General features: G+C 36.8%; 1 protein-coding gene and 1 long non-coding RNA gene across 3 annotated transcripts in view; both read right to left on the minus strand.

Annotated features, from left to right (window-relative positions):
• LOC136028978 (frizzled-9-like) overlaps positions 1–5673 on the minus strand; it is a 31154-nt gene extending 25481 nt beyond the window's left edge. The window contains exon 1 of the mRNA XM_065706979.1: positions 5140–5673. Coding sequence (XP_065563051.1) covers positions 5140–5325 — 186 coding nt within the window. The 5' untranslated portion in view covers positions 5326–5673. The remainder of the gene's footprint in view (positions 1–5139) is intronic.
• A 3412-nt stretch (positions 5674–9085) lies between these two features.
• Positions 9086–27769, minus strand: part of LOC136029003 (uncharacterized) — a 36996-nt gene continuing 18312 nt past the window's right edge. The window contains exon 4 of one of the 2 annotated variants that reach the window (XR_010617936.1): positions 9086–9906. This is a non-coding gene — a long non-coding RNA (uncharacterized LOC136029003). Of the gene's footprint in view, positions 9907–25992; positions 26219–27769 lie in introns of those variants that run through there. The other variant, XR_010617935.1, reaches the window with a different exon arrangement.

The following is a 27769-nucleotide window of genomic DNA, read 5'->3' on the forward strand; positions in this document are numbered from 1 at the left end:
TTCCCACCAAGTTTCATCCCGATCCCTCCAATCTAAGCGTTTACCATGATTTTAGGTTCCCCCACCCCAACGTCATCAGATCAGTCAGGATTTAAAATAAGAGCTTTGAGACACGATATCCTTCTAAATATCAAATTTCATTGAGATCCGATAACCCGTTCGTAAGTTGAAAATACCTCATTTTTTCTAATTTATCAGAAATAACCCCCCCAACTACCCCAAAGAGAGCGGATCCGTTCCGATTATGCCAATCATGTATCTGGGACTTGTGCTTATTTTTCCCACTCCCCCCAATGTCATCAGATCCGGTCGGGATTTAAAATAAGAGCTCTGAGACACAATATCATTCCAAACATCAAATTTCATTAAGATCCCATCACCCATTCATAAGTTAAAAATACTTCATTTTTTCTATTTTTTCCGAATTAACCGGCCCCCACTCCCCCTCCCAGATGGTCAAATCGGGAAAACGACTATTTCTAATTTAAGCTGGTCCCGTCCCTGATACGCCTGCCAAATTTCATCGTCCTAGCTTACCTGGAAGTGCCTAAAGTAGCAAAACCAGGACCGACAGACAGACAGACCGACCGACAGAATTGGCGATTGCTATATGTCACTTGGTTAATACCAAGTGCCATAAAAAGCCGAAGAGGTTTCCATGTCTGATATATATAATCCGTAAAATGCTTTGTCTCATGAAAAGGGCAAAAGAACATTACACAATAACTATTTGAGCCCTTATGCATAGACTTAAAAGCATAATGCCCTAGGATTTGTCATTGAGAAAGGGTGCATGTTTGATCCTTGGCATCTAAAAAACTTAGGGTGTTAAGGTGAAGCTTTCAAGGAATGTTGAACTAAATCAAAACGCGCTACTTGCATTTAGGTTTCAGAAGGGTTTATCTCAGGAAACGCATAGGGCATTAAGGTGAAACTCTCAAGGAATTTTGAGGAGGATGTCGGACTAAATCAAAACACACTATAGGGAGAAAAGAGTTTGCCAAAAATATATTAGAAATGTCTGGTCAAGTTGATATTTTCAAGGCATGTTGTGGGGAATGCTGAACTAATACGATTACAGGACGAAGCATGCAGTATGAGTAAGAAAAACTCCCCTTTTATCTCGGAGATAGTATATTATTAAATCATTATCGTAAATAGTACTCATCAGTTCTGTGCATTTATCTGATATACCATTACAAAGATAAGGCCTTAAAAGAAGCTCTTCTATTGGCGGAATCAAACGTTTGCTCACAATCTATAAAACAAACGACTAAAGATGTCTAGTGACTCAGGTACTTCAAAGGTATTAATCTAGCTGAAAATTTGGTCAGTCCATCCTCTCCCCTTCCTAAAACCAAACGGTTCTTCTTCTAAAACTTTATCTCACCATCTCTAACTCTTGGAAGTATCATCCTCCTATAGATACGAAGATACCAAGATTCCTAAAAATACAAAGCTATTACCTCTATAAATTAAATATTTTCCTAAAATCGGTATTTACTTCCATTTTTTTCGAAAGTCGCAGTCTTCAGTAATTCATCTCTACCTTCATATGCCACATTTAAAAACTCGTTTGCCACACTATCAGCACTTGGGTCATGGAGGTTTTTAATCATTTGTGTACTGCCTCTAATTCATCCTCGCAAAACAAATCTTCTTTAACTTCCAGAGTATCACAAACTTTTTGCTTCTTTTCTATGTCATTTCTTATAACTTTACCATGGTTTTGCACACTCTCAAATCTTCTGCCCGTCTCTTTTTAACTCTTTACTTATCACTAATTGTGCCCCTTTTCCCATCTTTAACTGGGATAAGTCTAGACTTACTGTTTCCTGTCAATCTTTTAACACGGTAGGACAATATTTTACTTTTATGTTGTCTGTCTGCTTCTTCCAAACCCTTAGCAATTTTATCCATGGCCTCCACTTCACACCTCCTTAATTCATATTTTATCGCTTTCTCCATCTTCTTTGAATTCCTCTTATTTTCAAAGGATCCACTGCTCAAATAATCCTCCTCCTCCTCTCTATTAAACACATGGCATTCCCACTAATAATCCTAGCTGTGTTTCCATGAAGGGGTGATAGACTGACAAAGACTGTGCTTTCCAGCCATTTATCTTAGGCTAAACGAAAAGCAGGTCGTCCCGGATCGAAGCAAAAAATACTCATAAGGATGAATTTAAAGGAAACTCACCCCCTTAGTAGCGGTGAAAGACTTACCCTTCCACCGTTACTAAGAAAGGGTCATCATATCTTAGTTTTGTGTTTTGTTTTAAGGTTTTTTTTTTTTTGTTTTTTTTATCAGTTTTATTCTGTACTGAGGACGGCCAAGCGGAGATCTTGCCCGAAACATTTTCATAATTTTTTAAATTTTTCACTGGCTGTTTATTGACCTCGTCTTCTTCCTTTCTTCGTGATTTTATGAGTTATCAGTAGTAACCGAGACTCTAGAAACGGAATTTTGATATTAATCGATATATCATCGGCTTAGTGTGTTGATTCCAAATATACAAGACTCATTATGCTTTGTCTTACACATAAAAGGCTAAGAAACAGCGAAAATTTGCCAGATTTCCGAAAGAGGGAGGAAACACCCACCAAAGGTCAAAGAATTTTACTTAAAGTCAAGCAATTAAATTCAGCGTATCACAGAACACTACTGTAGAGGTTTCAAATCCTTATCTGCGAAAGTGCTGAATTTCGTATTATTTGCCAGAAGAAAAATCACGGATGCATGTTAATCATTTCTCTCCCTAGGGACGATTGTATCGAACCAACGGTCTTAGAACATCGGGAGAGGGCTCATTTGAACCAAAATAAAAATTTCTGGTGTCACTTTTATTTGACCAAAAGATCAGACGGCTACTAGCCCGCCTCAACGTCCCTTTTTTCCCAAAAATTGTTCGATCAAAAGTTTGAGATAGCCATTTTGTTTAGCGTAGTTGAAAGGTTCCAAAACTATATGTTTACATTTAATATGACCCACGCAGCCTCGTGGCTGCGTATGCTAAGGATAATAACGATAATGCACAATCTATGAAAACCAGTTTCATAGCCACAAAGACAAATAACGGGTGGCAGAATACATTGGACTTCTATAACTTGGGCTACAAATTTGTACATTAAGGGGGTGGAAGTACGGTTAGGTTAAATTAGGTTACTTTACCCCCACACCCCTTAATGCGCAAATATACAGCCCAAATTATGTTATTATAGAAACTGAAGTATTATGGTATATTTCTTATGATATTTTGACAAATTTCATTAGGATTAACATAACTTTACTTCTTCGGTGTGTTCCGTATAATTAACAACTACCTCTTTTTTTAATAAAGAAGCCTGCATAGAACATGGTAAAGAAACAAAACAACTATCTATTACAATGTTAAAGAGCATTATAATTATAGTGGTTTCTGGTCAATAATCTAGTGATTTATGTGCTGTTTTAGTGATTTTTTCAAGAACCTAGTGATTTTTTCACCAGGAGACAACGCTGCCTGAGGGATTCTAATATTGGGTAAAAATACTATTTGAAAGGGTTGTAAAATGTTGGTAACAATGAAAGATAACATCATAATCTAAATTAATACAACCATGCTACATGTAGTTAAGTAAAACCTTCGATGATTCAATGTTTTCTTTTATTTTTGAATATATCCTAGGGCTGTACATGACACCATCAGGGGCGGGGTGCAATTTTTGTTCAGGACCTTTTTGCCATACTGGAAAGTAGTTGAATAAAACTTTTAATAATACACCCAAAGCCTTAATAATATCATAGGAAGGTATTTTAAAACCACTACCTCCACTTCTTCCCCCTTTAGAGAGCTATGACTTTAGCCAACCTTTAACAATCTTTCTGTTACAAAATAAATCCTTGCAAAACAGATCATCTACTCAAATGAGACACATGAATTGCTTTTTGAGCCCCACAACTTAAAGTTTAGATAAAATATTTTTTTATCAGACATCAGACTGATTTGATGATGACTTTGATGGCCTAGAATAGTGGTTCTCCAGAAGATGAAACACTTAAACACAAAGAAAGACATTCTTCAATTTTCAATTTTTTGTTAATTTTTATGGTTTTGTCCCTGTTATTGGCAGCTCGTCCACAGCCCCCCATCTAATGGTCTCACATAGCCCTAGGATATATATACATATATATATATATATATATATATATATATATATATATATATATATATATATAATATATATATATATATATATATATATATATATATATATACATTCTTTCTGAATGTATATATACATTCAGAAGGAGACATCCTAGAAAAAAGAGTTCAGTTCAGAAGGAGATGTCCTAGAAAAAAGAGACACTTTTAAGATTTTAAGAGAAGAGACATCTAATATTTTTAGAAATCTAAGTATATTTGGGGGGGTGGGGGATCCGACAAACGTCATATTTTAATCGCTTGTGGTTGCTTTGAATGTTTTATAGCTTGTTATTTCAATCAAGAGCTAACGAAAATGTGAGGGAGGCTGCCTCGTGAGACCATTAGAAGGGGCTGGGGATGAATTGTCAAGAACACCAACAAAACTATAAAAATGAACATAAAGTTGGCACAAAAAAAATCTCTCTTTTTTTCAGCATATCTTTTCCTGAATAGCAATTATTCTAGGACTTAACCGGTAGGCCTATAGACCTATCGTCAAGTCCTAGAAATAAGGAAATGGTGGATATAGAAGCTTGGGAATCTTTTCCCACAGAATATTTTTGGCCCTGGATTCACTCCTGAACATTTCATTCACCAAACTCAACTGCTTTACAAGATAGTAAGAAGCCCCTGACTAGGATTTTTCCTGATTCCTTCTATGAAGCCACCCCTCTAAAATAGTACTCTTCTTCCAAATATAATTACCTTTGCTATGACGTACGCATCTCAGCCACTGCTCCCCTCCCCGTCTAATGAATTGATATAATCCTAGGCTTGGGCTATTATATAAAGGTTTGGTTCTTTTATTAATTAATGTTACAGTATTAGGCATTTTGAGCCATCTATAATTTTCCTTCTTTTCTTCTAGTCCACGTATCCCAAAGATATTTGAGGAGGCTTTGACTTGGTATATTCACTCCTGCCTCTTATTGGCTAGACATGTAAGGTCTTACCTCAAGATTTGCTTCTGCTTGGTCATAGTTTCCAATGTAATTCGGCATCCGAGTCATATTGTATGGCATGTCTTGGCACATGGGTATTGTAATCCGTTCGCACTTTCTACCGCGTTCGTAAATATTACACTTGACGTTTGAAGTATAAGCAGTTAATAGAATGATAAACGAAGCCTTTACATTCATACTTATTAACTTGGTTTCTGTCTTTATACTAACATTTTGGCTGGTCCCTTTTTTCCAAATCTCTCTTCCATTCCGTCTAAGGTTTATAACAATACTAAGGCCCAAGCGTCATGGTTATTTTGATCAACTAATTTGGATCATTAATCTATTTTAATCAAGTTGATAGTTGTGACACGTTTTTAATCACTAAAAAGTCATTCTTGTTTATGCTGCGCTATTCAAATGCCAGATAAAATATTTCCAAAGAAAGCCTAAAACTTTTTCACAAAACACACCATTGCACAATAATAAATGTTGGCAACTGATCGCCTGAGGAAGTCATGCATTACTGACACACCAGAGACGACCAAAGCATGGAAATTCATCTTTACAGCGGGCACTTTTGCTTTATTATGGAACGCCGACAAAAAGACCGCCTTCTGGTTCTCGCTTTTGGCGTTTCGCCATGACCAATAATCAAGTCAGAATAAACAAAAAAGTTAATTAAACAAATCGTAAAGAGAGGAACCATTGTTTCTTAGTGCTGTTAAATTTTAGATTCATAAAAATTAGCGGATAATTTTGTTAGACTTAGCCTACCTACGGAATTACTATAATTTTTTTTGTAATCACAACAGAATAGTGCCAAATATTTGTCTGTTCCATCTTCGAAAAACAAAACAACCGCAAGGTCTCACTAATGTCAGACAGAGCAGAGAGATATAGCACCCTTGCTAAGATACCTCTGCAGGAGGGGTTTCTAGCTCTGAATCCTTGAATGTGGTGCCCAAAGATCTAGTGCCCTTCATCCTGCTCATGTGATTCTACAAATCTCCTTATGCTTGTTCTATAAGTAGCAGGTTTTAAATTTCCACAATTATACCTAAAGCCCAACCCCACCATAGAAGTTTGCTTTTTACGGTGCTTTTTACTGACGGAGAACATTTTGCTTTCCAACACGAAACAGTAAGAAAGGGTTAGAAAGGGTTAAACAAAGGCTGGTGTACTAGATCTTTGAACTTAGTTTGGATTGGCCTACTTTCGATAACCCACAACAGATACAAGCCCAAAAATTTTTATCGGGGCAAGTAAGCCAATACTAGGAAAATTTCAGGGGACCAATAATGAAACACATCAAATTTGTTTCACAGATTTCAATAAGAGAGGCTCAAAAATATTAGGACTGGGGGATACCCTCTCCTCCACCACGTATACCCTTGATCTTCAACTATTTGTTCAAAAAATAAAAAAAAACAAGTTTTTTTAAATGAAAGTAAGGAGCGACATTAAAACTTAAAACGAACACAAATTACTCCGTATATGAAAGGGGCTTTTCTTCTTCAACGCCTCCCTCTGTACGCTAAAGTTTGACTCTTTCTCTTAGCTCTACTTTTTAAAAAAGGAAAAAAACTTTAGCGTAAAGAGCGGGGCGTTGAGGAAGAAAAGCCCCTTTCATATACGGAGTAATTTCTGTTCGTTTTAAGTTTTAATGTCGCTCCTTACTTTCATTTAAAAAAAATTGTTTTTTTATTTAATTTTTGGACGTTTTTTAATTCATGCATGTTTTGATCTTGCCTCTCCGCACATAAATAATTAAAACGAAATTTGCATATTAATTTTCTTTTTGGCTAAATGGCTTTCTCATAGTTTTAATCGGAAGATTTTGAGAAAAAAGGAGAGAGGGAGGAAACCTAGCTGCCTTCTAATTTTTTGATTACTTAAAAAGGCAACTAGAACTTTTAATTGTTTTACGAACATTTTCATTAGTAAAAAATATACGTAATTTACGAATTAACTTACGTAACGAACTTCTATATTCGTATATTTTTATTGCGTATATGAGGGAGTTCAGCCCTCGTCAATACCTCGCTCTTTACACTAAGGCTTAAATTCTGTCCCAATTCCTTAAGAATGACCCTTGAATCACAAAGGCCGTAGAATAAATAGTTGAAATTACTAAAAATACTTTCGCGTAAAGAGCGAGGTATTACGAGGAGTTAAACCCCTCATATGCGCAATAATTTCTCCTCGTTTTAAATTTTAATGCTGCTCCTCACTTTCAGTAGAAAAGACTTCTCATATTTATTTTTTCCTTGTTTTTTTTTTTAATAATGCAAAAAGATCCTGCGTCCCCTTCATTGAAAGTCTCTTCCCCGATGAGAAGTTTTTCCATGGAAAGATCCTCCCGCGTAACCCCCCCCCCCCACCTCAACTCTCCCTCCCGAACCAAAAGAATCCCCTTGAAAACGTCCGTACACTTCCCAGTAACCATTACTATATGTAAACACAGGTCAAAGTTTGTAACTTGCATCCCCTTCCAGGGAGACTGCGGGTTAGTAGGCCTAATTCGTCCCCAAAGACATAGTTATTAGGTTTTTTTACTATGGTGAATAAAATGGCTATCCCAGAATTTTGATCCGGTGGCTTTTGGGAAAAAATGAGCGTGGGAGGGGGCCTAGGTGCCCTCCATTTTTTTGGTCACTTAAAAAGGGCACTAGAACTTTTAATTTCCGTTAGAATAAGCCCTCCCGCGACATTCTAGGACGACTGGGTCGATACGATCAACCCTGGGAAAAAAAACAAATAAACACGCATCCGTGATTTGTTTTCTGGCAAAAAATGCGAAATTCCGCATTTTTGTAGATAGGAGCTTGAAACTTCTACAATGAGGTTCTCTGATACGCTGAATCAGATGGTGTGATTTCCTTTAAGATTGTATGACTTTTAGGGGGTGTTTTTCCCTATTTTCTAAAATGAGGCAAATTTTCTCAGGCTCGCAACTTTTGATAGGTCAGACTAATCTTGATGAGAGTTATATTTTTGAAATCAGCATTAAAATGCGATTTTTTCAATGTAGCTATTGGTATCAAAATTCGATTTTTTAGAGTTTTGGTTACTATTGAGCCGGGTCGCTCCTTACTACAGGTCGCTACAGGTACGGGTCGCTCATTCCAGAGGAAAATAAACAGGGATTTAGCGGGGAAGGTGGCTTATTAAAATAATTTTTGACCGGGTTACATGGTTTTTGACCGTGATTTTCACATGCGTTTTTAAGCCAACTTTAATATTTGTAGAAATACTTTTTAGTCTATTAGGAAAATACTCTGTTACCTGCATTTTTAGGACTAGTTTACGAGCCGTACAAACATTTCTGGGTTTTAACCGCAGTAAGGGCATCCCCTTCCTCTGGATACGTCCATTCGTGTGTGGCTATCTAAAATATAAAAATATATAATATAAATATATAAAAGTATAAACTTTCATTAAGGTCACACTTCTTTTTTAGGGGTTTCTGACTTCCTATAGAAAATTTCGTATCTTAATAATTTTTATGGACCCTTTTAAAATCAATGAACTTTATAGTGTTCAAACTGGTATAAAACCTAGGAGGTGTTAGTGGGCATACTCAATGATACTCTCGGTTTAATACTCCTGGTCTTAAAGTTGTGGCGCGAGACGCCACGATTTTCTCCAGCGGCACCAAAATTTTCGGTCGGTTTAATAAAGACTAAAAATATAATGACATGTCGGCTACAAACATCTCGAACTTGGTGGGTAAATTCAGTAGTTTATCGACTCGGCGACTCCTGCCATTATTTTACAGATGGTGCCAAAACTTACCATTTGGTTAAATAAAGAGCATAAAAATAGTTACATAACATATACCGAAATTTCAAGCTCGGTCGGTAAATGCAGCGGTTTTACCGAGTCGTGAAGTGATTTTGTGTATCGCATTTGAAAGGGACATTCTGCTAATTACCGATATGAACAATGGGTCAAAATTACTACCCAGCCAACAATATCCCTCACTTCCCCTCCAAACATTTTGGATAGTAGCGTCCCTGGCGCATGAAACTGCCAAGCTGAATGGAACGCTTTTCGGAATCTCAAATTTTTTATCCAGTGAAATTTTGGCTCTCATCGGTCCAAAATCGTTGTTTTGCATAACATGACTGCAGAAAACGCCACTTTGCTATAGTATGATCTTTGTGCTGCTTAAAATCTGCTGCAACTTTCCATTTCTATTCGAGTGAGCCCTCTTTCAGAAGTGCAGACCCTTTGTAAAAAAAAACTATCTCTGGGATGAAAACTACATATGTGAAGGTCCTTCTCGGGAAAAACTTGAAATTTCGCACGTTTATTGATAGCTGCTTGAAACCGCTGCCGTAAAGTTCACTGGTATCCTGAATTTTTGATTTTGTAATTTTATCAAGACCCCATCAGTTTGGGGGCACCTTTCTCGGGTTTCTAGAATCATACAAATATTTTCCAGTAATTCCACCCTTAATTTCGGTATCTCTAATTTGTGAACACTGATTGGCCCTGTGATATAATTTTATTGCTAATGTTATGACGAATAAAACACACCCTAGTCGAATTGCTACTTTTTCCCAGTACGATGCAAATGACGCTCTGGTCATTGGAAGGCGTAGGCAATTTAATTGTATAGTAACTGTGTCGCGAAGTGACGCTGCTGCTTTTGGAGCTGTTGTTTTTCTCAGGATCAGCAGTCTGCATTGGTAAGAGATTCTTCTAAGTATGGGAATCTTGAAACGAGGCAGCAAAGTTCCATGAAACTTTTTAAGATTTCCAGTCATCATCCTGAAAAAAAAAATGAAATCCATTTTTCCGCTCATTTTGTGTATAATACCAAAATAAAATTATCCTAACTGCGTATGGAAAATTTTTAAGAACAATTTTCTCTTGTACTCCTGTAGAACATTTAAATATACTTCTGAGAATTGGAGAACAAAATTCCGTGTCTCCTCTGGATCTCTTTGATGTGATTCTCGAAAAATCGATCTCGAATACAAAATTCTGATTTTTTTGGTTGTTTTTGGAAATTCTTGACTTACTGCCTCTTGTATATTATCCAAAAATTACTATGAAAAACTACTGGTGATGACATGAACTTTCTTATATACGAAATTACTTTCTTCTCTTAGAAATAATTTCCGAGGCTGCGAAGACACAATAATTTTTTTATACCCTAGCGGTAAATTTGTTTCTAGACAAATCAGATTTTCTTCCCACGGGGATAGACGGATCTTCTAAGAACATGAATCAAAATTGGTGTTACAGAAATAATATTCCTTTTCTGAATTTTCGACCCATTGAGCGAACATTGACCCAATGTTCAGTCAAGACCCAGTCATGTAATTGGACCCAGTAAGAGTCGGGATTCCCGTTGTTTCCTATCTTTCAATATTATTTTTACTGGATCCAAGCATACAATTGGGTTTCGAGCAAACATTGACCCAAAGTTCACTCAAGACCCATCATATAATTGGAGCCAGTAAAAGTCAGGCTTCCCGTTGTTTCCTATCTTTCAATATTATTTCGATTCAATTGAAAATATTGAATTGAATAGATTATAAAATAATATTAAAAGATAGGTAACGACGGGGAACCTGACTATCAATGGATCCAAGTACATGACTGGCTTCTCAGTTGTTTCCAAACTTTTAAAATTATTTTCTGATCAATGCAATTAAAAAGATAGAATTGATTAGAAAATAGTCTTAATAGATAGGAAATAACAGGGAGCCTGACTCTCACTGGATCGAAGCATACAACTGAGTCTCAAGCGAACTTTGAACCAACGTTCACCCAAGACCCTGTCATTTAATTGGATCCAGTAAAAGTCAGGCTTCCCGTTGTTTCTATCTTTCAGTATAATTTTCTAATCCGTTCGATTCAATTAAAAAGATTGAGTTCAATAGATTAGAAAATAATATTAGAAGATAGGAAACAACGGGGAACTTGATCCTCACTGGATCAAAGTACATGACTTGGCTCCCCAGCTTCCTATCTTTTAAAAATTATTTTATAATCAATTCAATCCAGTTAAATTGACCGAATTGAATTAATTAGAAAATAATATTAAAAGATAGGAAACAACTGGGAACCTGACTGTCACTGGATCCAAGTTCGTGACTGGCTCCCTAGTTGTTTTCAATCTTTAAATATTATTTTCTATTCAATTCAATTAAAAAGATTGGATTGATTAAAAAATAATCTTGATAGATAGGAAACAACGGGGAGCTTGACTCTCACTGAATCCAAGCATATAACTGAGTCTCGAGCGAACATAGACCCCACGTTCACTCAAGAGCCAGTCATATACTTGGATCCAGTAAGAGTCACTCTTCCCGTTGTTTCCTTTCTTTCAATATTATTTTCTAATCGATTTAATTCAATTAGAAAGATTAAATTCAATAGATTAGAAAATAATACTAAAAGATAGGGAACAACGGGAAACCTGACTCTCACTGGATTTAAGTACATGACTGACTCCCCAGTTATTTCCCATCTTTTGGTATTATTTTATAATCAATTTAGTTCAGTTAAAGTGACCGAATTGAATTAATTAGAAAATAATATTAAAAGATAGAAACAACCGGGAACCTGACTCTCACTGGATTCAAGTATGTGACAAGCTCCCTAGTTTCCTATCTTTTAACAATTATTATATAATCAATTCAATCCAAATAAAGTGACTGAATTGAATTAATTAGAAAATAATATTAAAATATAGGACACAACGGGGAACCTGTCACTAGATCCAAGTTCGTGACTGGCTCCCCAGTTGTTTCCAATCTTTTAATATTATTTTCTAATCAATTTAATTCAATTACAAAGATTGAATTGATTAGAAAATAGTCTTAATAGATAGGAGACAACGAGGAGCCTGACTCTCACTGGATCCAAGTATATAACTGAGTCTCGAGCGAACATTGACTCAACGTTCACTCAAGACCCAGTCATATAATTGGATCCAGTAAGAGTCAGGCCTCCTGTTGTTTCCTATCTTTCAATATTGTTTTCTAATCCGTTCGATTCAATTAAAAAGATTGAATTCAGTAGATTAGAAAATAATATAAAAAAGACAGGAAACAGGGGAAACCTGACTCTCACTGGATCCAAGTACATGACTGGCTCCCCAGTTATTTCCCATCTTTTGGTATTATTTTATAATCGATTCAATCCAATTAAAGTGACTGAATTGAATTAATTAGTAATAATATTAAAAGATCGGGAACAACAGGGAACCTGACTCTCGCAAGACCCAAGTACATAACGGGTTCCCCATTTGCTTCCTATCTTTTAATATTATTTTATAATCAATCCAATGAAAGTGACTGAATTGAATTAATTAGAAAATAATATTAAAAGATATGAAAAACGGGAAGCCTGACTCTTAACTGGATCCAAATATATGTTTAGGTTTTGAGCAAACGCTGGGGTAATATTCGGGAATTCATAAGTCTGTTCGAAAGACTCAATTTGACTGCAATAAATCCATATCAGATTCCAGACATGGGGTAAATAGTACAGTGGTCGTAGTGGCATGGCTGACTCCGCTTGTAAAACTGTCAGTTTTAACCTTTCTAGGTATATCCCAGCCCCTTGATTGAAAGGTTTCTCTTTTATCAAAACACCGCTAGATTATAGGCTCTGGCAAGAAGCTCTTTTCAAACCCTTCAACAGAACCAATTTAAAAATCAGTAATTCTTCATCTGGTTAATAAGAGGGTTGAAGTAGATGAAGGACCTGGTGCATGATAATTATTTTCTCAAATAACTGACGATCTGAGGTTGCTATACTATAGCCCATATTATCAGACTACCTTTAGAATACGCAACTTCAAGGGTTTTAATTTTGTTAATTTTGGGTTATGGCAAAGAAAATATTTATAAATAAATCCAAAAACAAATAAAATTAAATGAATTATCAAACGTAATGGACAATTAGATGAATTATCAAACGTAAAATGGACAGAAATATCCTGGTTTAACCAAAAATATTCCCGGAAAAATAGAGGTAGGCTATTATATATAAATTTTTACCTCCTAACCCCACTCCTTACTACTAATTCTGTACTTATCTGATGGCTCAATGAGAGTTAGGACGTAATAGCATTAAAATGCACCATTTGATGTATCTATCCCCTCCCTAACTGCAAAATCATCAGAAAACCTTACTGTTGAGGCTTTAAGCTCTCATCTAAAAAAATTTACAATTTTTTACTTTTTGCCAAAGAAAGATCAAGGATGTATTTTTCTTTTCATGAATGGTCCTATCAAACCAAGGATCCTAGTAGATCGCCAGAAGACTCAATTGAGCAAAAGTCCAAAATCTAAGTGTACTTTTAATTTAGCAAACAGATTGGAGACTAACCAGCCCCCTTACGTTGTAAACCGTTACGAATCCATAGAAAACACAATTTTACAAGAAAACCCCTCTTACCGGCAGTTTACTATGGGTTTTTGCCATAGTGAAAAATAGGTTGGGATAGGTTTGAGTCTAAACGTCGAAATTAAATAAAAAAAAAATCTCAGCTGAAAGTAAGGAACAACTTTAAAGTTTAAAACAAACAGAAATTATTACGTATATAAGAGGTTTCACCACCCTCGTCAATACCTCGCTCTTTACACTAAAGTTCGAAACTTGTTCCAATTCTTTAAGAATGACCCTTGAATCACAAAGGCCGTTTAATTAAAAATAAAGAGCTCTTTTGAAAGTACTAAAAAAAGTAGCGTACAGAGCGAGGGATTGACGAGAGGGCGAACCCCCTTCTATACGTAATAGTTCCAGTTCGTTTTAAGTTTTAATGTTGCTCCTATCTTTCAGTTAAAAAAACTTGTTTTTTTATTCAATTTCTAATCGTCTTTAAATAATGGTAGGAAATTCGGCACCCCCTACATGGAAAATCATTTTCTCTCATGACAAATTCCTCCATGGAAAGATACTCCCACGTAAACCCTTCCCCAACCCTACCCTCCTAGACCTGAAAATATCCCCCCTGAGAAAGTCTGTATACTTCCCAGTAACCAACACTATATGTAAACAACGGGCAAAGTTCTTAACTTGAAGCCCATTCCCCAGGACTGTGGAGGATTAAGTCGTCTTCAATTACCCAGTTATGAGATTTTTCGACAACGCTGAACAAAGTGGCTCAAAATTTTGATCTGGTGACATTGGGAAAAATTGAGCGGAGGGCAACTAGGGGGAGAGGGCCTAGTTGCCCTCCGATTTTTTTGGTCTGTTAAAAAGGACTAGAAAATTTAATCTCCGTTCAAATGATTCCTCTCTAGACATCCTAGGTTCACTGGGTCGATACGATTACCCGTAGCAAAATAAAACATTAAAACAAATAAACACGCATCCTTTATCTTTCTTCTGGCAAAAAAATACAAACTTCCACATTTTCAAACAGTTCGTGGTAACGAACTGTAGTAAGGAGCGACCCGGCTCAATAGTAACCAAAACTCCAAAAAATGGAATTTTGATATCAATACCTACATTAAATGATTCGCATTTTCATGCTGATTTTAAATATATAAGTTTCATCAAGTTTAGTCTTACTCATCAAAAGTTACGAGCCTGAGAAAATTTGCGTTATTTTAGAAAATAGGGGGAAACGCCCCCTAGAAGTCATAGAATCTTAGCGAAAATCACACCATCAGATTCAACGTATTAGATAACCCTACTGTAGCAGTTTCAAGCTCCTATCTAAAAAAATGTGGAATTTTGTATTTTTTGCCAGAAGGCAGATCACGGATGCGTGTTTATTTGTTTTTTGTTTTTTTTTTTTTTTCCCCAGGGGTGATCGTATCGACCCAGTTGTCCTAGGATGTTGCAAGAGGGCTCATTCTAACTGAAATGAAAAGTTCTAGTGCCCTTTTTAGGTGACCGAAAAATTGGAGGGCACCTAGGCCCCCTCCCACGCTAATTATTTTACCAAAGTCAACGGATCAAAATTCTGAGATAGCCATTTTATTCAACGTAGTCGAAAAACCTTATGACTATGTCTTTGGGGACGACTTACTCCCCCATAGTCCCCGTGGGAGGGGCAACAAGTTACAAACTTTGACCAGTGCTTACATATAGTAATGGTTATTGGGAAGTGTACAGGCGTTTTCAGGAGGATTTTTTTGGGTTGGGGGGAGGGGTTGAGAAGAGGGGGATATGCTGGGGGAACTTTCCATCGATAATTTGTCATGGGGGAAGAAAATCTCCATGAAGGGAGCGCAGGATTTACTAGCATTATTAAAAAAAACAATGAAAAAATAAATATGAAAAAGTTCTTTCAGCTGGAAGTAAGGAACAGCATTAAAACTTAAAACAAACAGAAATTATTACCCATATGAGGGGCTCACCTCCTCCTATTACCTCGCTCTTTACGCTAAAGTATTTTTAATAATTTCAACTATTTATTCTACGGCTTTTGTGATTTAGGGGTGATTCTTAATGAATTGGGACAAAATTTAAACTAGTGTAAAGAGCGAGGTATTGACGAGGGGGCGAACCCCCTCATATATGTAATAAAAATATGAGAATACAAAAGTTCTTTACGTAAGCTAATTTATAAAATACGTAAATCTTTTACTAATAAAAAGATTCGTAAAAAATTAAAAGTTCTAGTTGCCTTTTTAATTAACCAAAAAATCGGAGGGCAACTAGGCTTCCTCCCCCGCTCTTTTTTCTCAAAATCATTCGATCAAAATTATGAGAAAGCCATTTAGCAAAAAAAAAAAAAAAAATGCAAATTTCGTTTTAATTATTCCTCTGCGGAGAGCCAAAATCAAAACATGCATTGATTCAAAAACGTTCAGAAATTAAATAAAAAAAATATGTTTTTTTAACTGAAAGTAAGGAGCGACATTAAAACTTAAAACGAACAGAAATTACTTCGTATGTGAGACAGTATATGAAACAGTAAGTTTTTTACTGTTTTAAAAAGAACAGCTGAGAGAAAGAGTAAAACTTTATCGTGAAGAGCGGGGCGTTGATGAGGAAGCAGTCCCTTTCATATACGAAGTAATTTCTGTTCGTTTTAAGTTTTAATGTCGCTCCTTACTTTCAGTTAAAAAAACTTTTTTTTATTTAATTGCGGATAAGACCTTGAAACCTCTACAGTGGGATTCTCTGATACGCTGAACCTGATGGTGAGATTTTCATTGGGATTCTATGACAATTTGGGGAAATCCCCCCTTTTTACAAAAATAAGATAAATATTCTCAGGCTCGTAACTTTTGATTTGTAGGTTTAAACTTGATGAAACTTATATATTTGAAATCAAAATGAAAATTTAATTCTTTTGATGTATCTAATAGTGTCAAAATTCCGTTTTTTATAGTTTCGGTTACTACTAAGACGGTTCACTCCTTACTTACAGTTCATTACCACGAACTGTTCGATTATACATCAAACAATATACTTTAATGATAGTAGAGCGTGTTTTCCGGAAGAAAACACTTAAAACGAACAGAAATTACTCCGTATATGAAAGGGGCTGTTCCCTACTCAGCGCCCTGCTGTTTGCACTAAAGTTTGACTCTTTCTCTCAACTTTACTTTTTAAAACAGTAAAAAACTTTAGCGTAAAGAGCAGGGCGCTGAGGAGGGAACAGCCCCTTTCATATAAGGAGTAATTTCTGTTCGTTTTAAGTTTTAATGTCGATCCTAACTTTCAGTTAAAAAACTTGTTTTTCTTATTTAATTTCTGAACGTTTTTGAATTAATGCATGTTTTAATTTTGGCTATCCGCACATGAATAATTAAAGTAAAATTTGTATATCAATTTTGGCTCTTTCATGAAAAAGCCAAAATTGATAATTGAAAAAAAAAGCTATGAAAAAGCCTGGCTAAATGGCTTTTTCATAGTTTTGATCGGATGATTTTGAGAAAAAAGGAGCAGAGGAGGAGGCCTAGCTGCCCTCAAATTTTTTGGTTACTTAAAAAGACAACTAGAACTTTCAATTTTTACGTACGTTTTTATTAATAAAAAAATATATGTAACTTAATATATGTAACTAACGAATTAACTTGCGTAACGAACTTCTATATTCGTATGTTTTTATTACGTATTTGGGGGGGTTATCCCCCTCGTTATTACCTTGCTCTTTACGCAAAAGCTTAAATTTTGTCCCAATTCCTTAAGAATAACCCTGAATCGCAAAGGCCGTAGAATAAATAGTTAAAATTACTAAAAATACTTTACTACAAACAGTAAGGTATTAGCAGGAGGTGAACCCCTCATGTGCGCAACAATTTTTGTTCGTTTTAATTTTTAATGCTGCTTCTTACTTTCTGTTGGGAATTTTTTTAATATTTATTTTTTCATTGCTTTTTAAATAATGCTAATTTCTTCCCCCCTCAATGTCTTCCTTCTTGACCAATTCTTCCATGGAAAGATCCTCCCATATACACCCATCCCATCAACCCCCCCCAACCAAAAAATCCCTAAAAGCATCTGTACACTTTCCAATGACAATTACTATATACAAACACTGGTCAAAGTGTGTTAATTTGCAGCCACTCCCACGGGGACTGTGGGGGAGTAAGTCATCGCCAAAGACATATTTATTAGGTCTTTTGATTATGTTGAGTAAAACGGCTATCTCAGAATTTTGATCCGGTGACTTTGGGAAAAATGAGCGTGGGAGGGGGCCTAGGTCCTCCAATTTTCGGTCACTTTAAAAGGGCACTACAAATTTTAATTTCCATTAGATTGGGTCCTCTCGCGACGTTCTAGGACCACTGGGTCGATAAAATCACCCTGGGGAAAAATAAATAAACACCCACTCGTGAAACACCACCCACTATTGAGCCAGGTTGCTCCTTACTACAGTTCGTTACCACGAACTGTTTGATAGGTATGGATTACTTCGTTGAGGGCTTTAGAGCTAGTATGAAGGGGGAACTAATCAAACAGTTCGTGGTAACGAACTTAGTAAGAAACGACCCGGCTTAATAATAACCGAAATTCTTAAAAACGAAATTTTTATACCAATATTTACATCAAAAGAAGCAGATTCTTTTGCTGATTTTAAATATATAAGTTTCATCAAGTTTAATTTTACTTAGCAAAAGTTACGGGCCTGAGTAAATTTGCCTTATTTTTGAAAAAAAGGGAAACACCCCGTAAAAGTCATAAGATTTTAATGAAATCACACCATCAGATTCAGCGTAACAGAGAACTCAACTGTAGAGGATTCTAGCTCCTATCTACAAAAATATTGAATTTTTTCCCAGAATTAAGATCAAGGATTGTTTTTTCCAGGGGTGATTTTATCGTCCCAGGGGTCCTAGAATGTCATAAGAAGCTCATTTAACGGAAATTAGAGTTTCTAGTGCTCCTTTTTAAGTGACCCAAGAAATTGAAAAGCAACTTATTGGGAAGCATACTGATATTTTCAGGGGGATTTTCTCTGGTGGTAGGCGGGTCAGGGGGAGGGGATTACCTCACATGATCTTTCCATGGAGGAATATATCATGGAGGAAGATAATTTTCATGAAGAGGGCGCTGGATTGAAAGCGTTATTGAAAAAGAAAACAATGAGAAATAAAATAAAATAAAACAAGTTTTTCAACTGAAAGTAAGGGACAATATTATAACTTAAAACGAACAAAAATTATTACGTATATAAGGAGGTTCGTCTGCTCCTCAATATCTCGCTCTTTACACTAAATTGTTTTTAGCAATTTCAAAAGAGCTATTTATTCTAATTAAACAGCCTTTGTCATAAGGGGTCATTCTTAAAGAATTGGGACAAAATTTGAACTATAATTTAAGGAGCGAGGTATTGATGAGGGGGCAAAGCCCCTCACATACGTAATAAAAACATCCGAATACAGAAGTTCGTTACGAAAGTTAATTTGTAAGTTAAGTATATTTATTACTAATAAAAACGTTTGTAAATAAAATAAAAAGTCCTAGTGGTCTTTTTAAGTAAAAAAAATTGGAGGGTAACTAGGTCCCCTCCCCCACCTATTTTTTATCAATATCGTCCGATCAAAACTTTGAGGAAGCCATTTAGCCAAAGAAGTACAATTAATATGCAAATTTCATTTTAATCATTCAGGTACGGTGAGCCAAAATCAAAACCTGCCTTAATTCAAAAAAGTTCAAAGAGTAAATAAAAAACCAAGAAGTTTTTTTTAACTGAATGTAAGGAGCAACATTAAAATTTAAAACGAACAGAAATTATTCCGTATGTGAAAGAGGCTGTCTCCTCCTCAACGACCCGCTCTTAAAACTAAAGTTTGCCTTTCTCACAGCTCTACTTTTTAAAACAATAAAAAAATTAGCGTAAAGAACGGTGCGTTAAGGAGGGGAGAGCCCCTTTCATATACGGAATAATTTCTGCTCGTTTTAAATTTTAATGTCACTCCTTGCTTTCAGTTAAACAAACTTTTTTTTTTTAATTTAATAGAACACAAGGATGAGTATGGTGTCTAACTGATTCCTGACTACTACACCGATTGAAGTAAAAACTGTGCACACTAATCCTAATGAGAATACTATTAGAGACACAGCTACCATAAAGGCATTAGTAAAACAACTTTTTTTTTTGTTTTCTTTTGGTGGCGATCTTTGGCTATAAAAGAGCCAAATATTATTCCTAGACTAAGGGGGAAATTGAATTAGAAAATAGTGCAAAATACTTTTTAATTGTACATTATGACAAGAATTATTGGGAACTTATCGTTATTCCTACATCAAGAGAAGTTTGGTCAAGAGTATTTCCAAAATTTGAATGGCCTTAGAACGAGTATCTTCTACCACAAATTTTAGACTACCGCTGTGTTAGAAATATGCCCCTGTGCGAGTCTTCTGACGTTGTTCTGCGTCAGTTTCTAACGAAATCTATTGAAAGGGGAAAAATTATGTCTTAGGAGGCAAAGAACTTTGAAGAAACGTACTACGTACAGAATTAAACTTACATAAATTACTTAGTCAGTCAGACCACCAGTGTTGTTTCTAAGTCTGATCACAACGGAATTGTTATGAATTTATTTGTCTTAAGATGAATCTGGGACGAATTTCAAGAGATTATCCCTGGAGTTTCAAGCTAACTAACCTATTTGTGAACAATGGGCGTTTGGCTTAATCAAACAGTTGGGCAACTAGCCGTCTTCTCAAGTTTTCCCCCAAAGTCGTCTGGTCAAAATTTTGAGATAGACATTTGCTCAGTATAGCCGAAAGGTCCATTTTGGTGTGACAAGACACCCCCCCCCACAGCCCCCAAAGGAAGGGCCGCAAGTTATGAAATCTGCCCACTGATTAAGTGTAGTATTTGTCACTGGAAAGCATAAGGACACTTTTCGGGGGGGGGGGGGTTCTGGGCATAAATTCTTCACGGGGGAATTATCATCAGAGTAAATTTTTCATGAAGAACTTTTGTACGGTAGAAAAATTCTTCATTTGGGGGGAGGATTTCCGCGAAAAATTCCCAAATAGAGATAATTCCGCCATGAGTACAATCAGAAATTCAATAAAAACAAACCTTTTTTTTTTCAAATGAATGTATGCTAAGGGTCTTTTTCAAACAGAATTGTGCGTAAGAAACTTTCTAGGGGGGAAACAGCAAGGATGGAATTGTCGAAAAAACTGAGGATTTTTTTGTAGGGGGTTGGGCCATAGAGGGAGGACCAGGAGTCACGCCACAGAAGAAGGGCCAGGGTCAGATCCCGTAATTTTGGAACTAATATCGTTAATAAGTATTTTTGGGGGGAGGGGTAGGGACATGGAGGGAGGACCAGGAGTCACGCCACAGAAGAAGGGCCAGGGTCAGATCCCGTAATTTTGGAACTAATATCGTTAATAAGTATTTTTGGGGGGAGGGGTAGGGACATGGAGGGAGGGCCAGGGGTTAGTTCCCTCGAGTTTTGGATAAAGTATCGTTAATTGTCCTCAGGTTATTTTCCAGGGGGGATTTTATGTGGTAGGAACTTTCTATGGAGGAATGTCTCGTGTACAGAGGGGACTTTTCCATGGAGGGGGAAGTAAATTTCCCAGAAATAAAGTTTTTCTTACTGAAATTAAGGGGCAATGTCAAACCTTAAAACGAAGAGTAATTATTCCGTATATGAGGAGGACTATCCCATCCTTTATACAGTAATTTTTACGCAAACGTTTAACTCGTTTATGCCAATTCTTTAAGAGCGATTCCTGAAACTATTTAATTAGAACCAGAACCCTTTTTAAATTACTAAGAAGATTTGGCGTAAAGAGAGGGGTATTAAGGAGGGGGCAACCTCCCTCAAATGCGTAATAGTTTCTGTTCATTTTAGATTTTAATTTTACTCCTTATTCTCAGTAGAAAAGACTTGTTTTTTTTTTTATATTTAGGGCAGCATGGCTTATGTCATCTGCAGGGGTATATTTCACTGTGTTAATTAAAAACACTTTCCGAAAAAAAAGTTTCTCAAAGAAAAGTAAACGCCGTATTAAAATTATGATCAGAAGGAATAAAATCCTGCAATAACTCAAACTCAAAACGACCAGAAATTACGATTAAAGAATAAAAAGTTTTTTTTTATGTGTGGAGGAATGGAGGGAGGGCAGTGGTTAGCTCCCATGACTTTTCGAATAAAATATCCTTAACAAGTTGTTGTTTTTGGAGGGGGGATGGGCCATAGAAGGAAGACCAGGAGTCACGCCAGAGAAGAAGGGCCAGGTTCAGATCCTATGATTTTTGGAATAAAATATCGTTAATAATCATTTTGGGGGGAGGGTTAGGGACATAGAGGGAGGACTAGGGGTCAGTATCCATGATTTTTTGAATAAAATATGTTAATAGGTTTTTTGGGAGGGGGTAGAGCTATGGAGGGAGGGACAGGGGTCAGTTCTCATGATTTTTGGAATAAAAAATTGTTCATGATTTCTTGGACATAGGGGTTGGGCCATGGAGGGAGTGCAAGGGGTCAGCTCCTATCGTTTTAAAATAATGTTCTTTTATAATTTTTTCGGAGTTGGGGCGTTGGGCTATGTAGGGAGGTCCAGGGCTTAGCTCCAATGATTGTTTGAATAACTTACTGTTAAGAAGTTTTTTTTTTTGGGGGGGGGAGTCAAGCAATGGAGGGAAGGCCAGGGGTCAGCTCTTGTTATTTTGGAATGAAATATTGTTGATAAGTTTTTTTTATATAGGGTAGGGGGCAGAGAAACAAGGGTCAGTTCCGATGATTTTTGGATAAAATGTCGTTAATAAGGTTTTCTGTTATTATATTTGGGGTGGGGGTCAGGCAATTGAGGAAGGGCCAGGAGTCAAATCCCACGATTTTTAGAATAAAATATCTTTAATAAGTTTTTTGGGGTGGGGCATCGGGGCATGGAGGCCGGGCCAGGGGTCAGCTCCCATGAATTTTGGAATAAAATGTCGTTAATAGAATATTGTGGGAGCGGGGTCGAGCCATAGAGGACAGGGGTCAGTTCTCATGATTTTTGAAATAAAACATCGTTCATAATTTTTTGGGCAGGGGAGTTAGGCCATGGAGAGAGGAAAAGGGGTCAGCTCCCATCATTTTTAAAACCAATATCCTTAATATTTTTTTTCGGGTGGGACTTTGGGCTATGGAAGGAGGGGCAGGGCTCATCTACAATGATTTTTGGAATAAAAAACCGTTAATAAGTTGTTGTTTTTTTTGGAGGGGGGGGGGGGTTCAAGCAGTGGAGGGAAGGCCAGGGGTCAGTTCCAATGATATTTTGAATAAAATACCATTATTAAGTTTTTTTGGGGGAGGGGGGCAATCAATGGAGGGAAGGCCATAGGTCAGCTCTCATTATTTTTGGAATAAAATATCGTTGATAAGGTGGTTGTTTTTTTTTTGGCGGGTGGGGGGGGGGTCAGAGAGCCATGGGTCATCTCTAGTGATTTTAGAATCGTTAATAAGTTTTTTGGGGGAGGTGGCAACAAGGAGGGAGGGACTTGGGTCAGCTCCCCTGTTTTTTGGGATAAATTATCGTTAAAAGTTTGTTTGGGAGAATGGAGGGGTGGAGCATAGAGGGAGAACCAGGGGGTCAGCTCCAATGATTTATCATTGATAAGTTTTGGAGGTAGGAGATCGGGCCATTGAGTGCCAGGAGCTAGCTCCCTTTTGTTTTAGAATAAAATATTTCTGAAAAGTTTTTGTTTCTGTTTTTGTTGGGGGGGTCGCGTCATGGAGGGCCAGGGGCGAGTTCCCATAACTTTGTGAATTACATATCGTAGAAGAGTTAATTTTTTGGGGGGGGGGGGTTCACGCCATAAAAGAAGGGCCAGGGGTCAGCACCCTTAACCTTTGGAATAAAATATCATTACCTGGTTTTTTAGTGGGGTTGCGGTTGGGCTTATCTGATCTATGAATTATTTTAAAATCATCACAAGAAAACCTTATTTGCCACCGGGGCATAACCTACAACAACTGCCCTTGGACTCTTGGGGGTTGTGTTGCCATCCGATAACCTGGGCTTTGGGGGGTTATGATGACCTTGAAGTTTTTGTTATGTGATTGTTGTACTTTTCTGAACAAAATGGCTATCTCAAAATTTTAGTCGGATGTACTTGGGGAAAAGCGATGTGAGGGAACGCCCTCTAATAACTTTTGGCTCTTAAGAAGCGAATTTCAATTTCCAATCAAATGAGCCCCCTCAGAAGCTTATACGATCACCCCTTATATGGAACTTACATGCCCCTGAGGCATGACTTACAACACATGCCCCTTACCTCTGGGGTCGTTGTTGGAAGCGAAGATTTTGTTATTTCATCTTTGAACTATTTTGAACAAAATGGCTATCTCAATGTTTTGATCGGATGCATTTGGGGAAAAAGGGCCTTGGGCGGGCTAGCTGACCTCCAATCACTTTTGACACTTATAAAAGGAACCAGAACTTCCAATTTCCAATTGAATGAGCCCCATCTAAAGTTTTCACGATCATCCCTTCCATAAAAAATATATATTGCCCCAGGGCATAACTTACAACGCTTAGCCTCCAGGCCCAGGGGTTGTGTCGATCCTGGAGTTTTTGCTATCTGATTTTAAACAAAATGGCAATCTCAAACTCGTTATCATATATATTTTGGAAAAAGGGGCGAAAGGGGCTGGTTACCCTTCGATTACTTTTGACACTCTAACCTCCAATTTCCAATCGAGTGAGCCGGCTCCGAAGTTTATGCGACCAACTTTCTATTTGAAGTGCCTCTTGGAAAAATAAATGAATAAATAATAAAACATTGGATCTTTATGACCTTTACTATAAGCAACAGAGGTATCGTTTGGGGGGGTCAAGGGAGCCATTGACCCCCCCCCCCCAAAAAAAAAAATTGGAGAACAAATTATCATATACCCCATGTCCCTTGATTATCCAGATATGGACCCCTCTTGCTGCCCAATAAAAATATTGGAGCTACGCCCCTGATAAACAGAGCTATAGTGTTGCCTCTAATACAGATAATACAGGTAAAATATATGGCGTGGAATGACCTACAGTATCTAATTGTTTATTTTTTATTTATTTTTTTTTGGGGGGGGGAGTGGAGGTTAAATTGTCCTAGTAGGGTAAGATACATGGTAAAGAAGGTGATTTACTGGCTTATTTGGAAAAAAGAGTTCTTAAATTTTCTTGGTTATGACTTTGAGTTTGGCTATTAAAAAAATAAAATTAATTTAAATTAAAAAATTAAATTAAATTAAACCCTTGAAGGTACTTCAGACGGGGAAAACTTCTGATGTACGCTTAATGGAAGTGTTCTTGATCCCAAGGCCTCAACTAGTATTATGCACTAGAGACATTGATACCAAATGTTGCTTCAACTTGAGGGGCTCCTCCCCCTCCTAAAACGTGAACATTAAGAGCTTCTAGGGGTATTGTGGTGATAATTTCTTATACGTGTTGGTGGGACTGGTGAAGGGAAGGGAGCAAGTCTACCACAGAGCCAGCTTCCAGGTTAAAAGGAATAACTTGGAAGTAGTTTAGTTCATGGGTTTCTGGATCAGAGGGTAGATTACCGAGCCTAAATAAATCCTTCAGGTAGGGTACCTAGCAAAAGGATTACAAATATGCCAAAAGAGGGCAAATTTGATGAGATAGAGAGCATCGTGAATTTATCGTGAGTCCTAACTTGGGTAACATAATGAGTATTGTAAATTTGACAAGAAAGGATGCAAATTTGGGCTACAAAGGATTTCATACCTGATGAAAGATGTTGTCACCTGTTCAAAGAGAAAGAAAGCAACTTACCTTTGTGGTCTGTTCGAATAATATACTGTTTATTTACGAATGATACTGTTATTTATCACTATCCAGTAGAAAGCGTTGGCAATGACAAAGGGATCCCTATAACACCGTATTTCAGACTGGGGGCTGTACGAAAAGTTCGGTTAAATCCCACTTTCTAGGGCTATATTGAGTGAAAGGTTTTAAGAGGCTAGGGCACGTTCTGGGGATGAATGATGACATATTGTCTAAGACTATCCTTTTCGGCCAAACATGTAGGGCTAAAATAAAAGTAGGTCATCCTTGATTGGGAATAAGAGGATGTCGTAAGAAACGATTTAAAGGAAAAGGAAACTTTCTGGGAGGGTGTAAAGAGGGAAGCTTTTAATAGATTAGGATGGAGGAGGAGCATCCGTAGCTGTTTTGGCCTCTTGTTTCTTGTTGCTGCAGTTATTTGTTAGTAGTAGTAGCAGTAGTAATAACAGTAGTTTATCGCCTTAAGATTCGTAAGCAACAACCTCAGGAATCTGCAAACACTATCTTTAGCAATTGTCAAATTAAGTGGATTAAACACGTAATTTGACATGATTTGAACTTTTCTTTATTACAATTTGAGCTTTGGATTTTGTAATCAACAACCTGAGAAATTTTAATATACCAGCTTTGTGAAAGATATATTTGCAAGACATTAATCAATTAATTTTTATTTTCAACTTTTATGTTATAATAATGGTCTAGCGTATGTGATCAATCAACTTAGTAACCCTTAACTGCCAACTTTGGGGAAAATTTGACACCGTTCGGGAAACATCCCTTGACTTCGGTTTGGTTCAGGTCAGTCATACTGCAATCTTGGAAAAACTAGGCCAGCACGTGTGCATTTTTGACCGGGGAGGGCTTACGACAGGGTTTTCGCACTGAGGAAAAAGATCTGAAAAAGATAATGCACACTTTTGACCTATATGGGTAATACCTTATGGCAGGACGAACTCTCAAGGAATCTTCCTATACCTCCCATATTAAACATTTTGAGTTTGCCTGACGTTCCTGAATTAGTGATTTCGGCGGTTTTTATATCAATAGAAATAAAAAAATCTGGTGAATATTTTGATCTAATCAAATCTTAAAGCCGACAATTATTTTTTTTATAATTCCAAAATAATTATAAGGCCTGTTTCAGGTTTGTAAATGAAAGGGGCTGCTTCCTCATCAACGCCCCGCTCTTTACGCTAAAGTTTTTTACTGTTTTAAAAAGCAGAGTTAAGAGAAAGAGTCAAACTTTAGCGTAAAGAGCGGGGCGTTGATGAGGAAGCAGTCCCTTTCATATACGAAGTAATTTCTGATCATTTTAAGTTTTAATGTTTCCTTACTTTTCATTAAAAAAAACTTGTTTTTTTATTACTTAATACACTAAAGCTTCAACTTGGTCCCAAATCTTTAAGAATGACCCCTGAATCACAAACGCCGTAGAATAAATAGTTGAAATTACTAAAAATACTTTAGCGTAAAGAGTGAGGTATTGTGGAGGAGAGAAACCCCCTTATATACGTAATAGTTTCTGTTCATTTTAGTTTCTAATGCTGCGCCTTACTTCCACCACAAAAAACTTTTTTTATTTATTTATTTTCTCATGGTTCTTTTAAATAATGCTAGAAAATCCTGAGGCCCCCTCATGGAAGTTTTCTTTCCTCATGACAAATTCTTCCATGGAACAATCCTCCCAAGTAAACCCCTCCCCCGACCCCCTTTTAACGTGAAAAAGTCCCTCTGAAATCGTCTGTACACATTCCAAAAACCATTACTTTATGTAAACAATGGTCAAAGTTTGTACCTTGCAGCCCCTCCCCCGGGGACTGTGGGGGTGTCAGTCGTCCCCAAAGACATAATTATTAGGTCCTTCGACCATGTTGAACAAAATGGCTATCTCAAAATTTTAATCCAGTAACTTTGGGGAAAAATGAGCGTGGGAAGGAACCTAGGTGCCCTCCAATTTTTTAGGTCACTTGACAAGGGCATAAAAACTTTTAATTTCCGTTAGAATGAGCCCTGTCGCGAAATTCTAGGACCGCTGGGTCAATACGATCACCCATGGGGAAAAGAAAAGAAAAAATTATTCATTTTGGAGATAGGAGCTTAAAACCTCTTCAGTGGGGTTCTCTGATACGCTGAATCTCATGGTTTGATTTTCGTTAAGACTTTTTTGACTTTTAGGGGGTAATTCCCCCTATTTTACAAAATAAGGGAATTTTTCTGAGGCTCGTAGCTTTTGATGGGTAAATCTAAACTTGATGAAACTTATATATTTAGAATCAGCGTAAAAATTCAATTCTTTTTATGTAACTATTGGTATCAAAATTCCATTTTTTAAGAGTTTCGATTACTATTGAGCCGGGTCGCTCCTTGCTACCGTTCGTTAACACGAACTGTTTGGGAAGCAACTATCATGATCGTATCTACTTTAAATAAGCATCAGGTTGTAGTT

The sequence above is a fragment of the Artemia franciscana genome, chromosome 1, assembly GCF_032884065.1.
Source record: "Artemia franciscana chromosome 1, ASM3288406v1, whole genome shotgun sequence".
In the NCBI taxonomy this organism is placed as follows: domain Eukaryota; kingdom Metazoa; phylum Arthropoda; class Branchiopoda; order Anostraca; family Artemiidae; genus Artemia; species Artemia franciscana.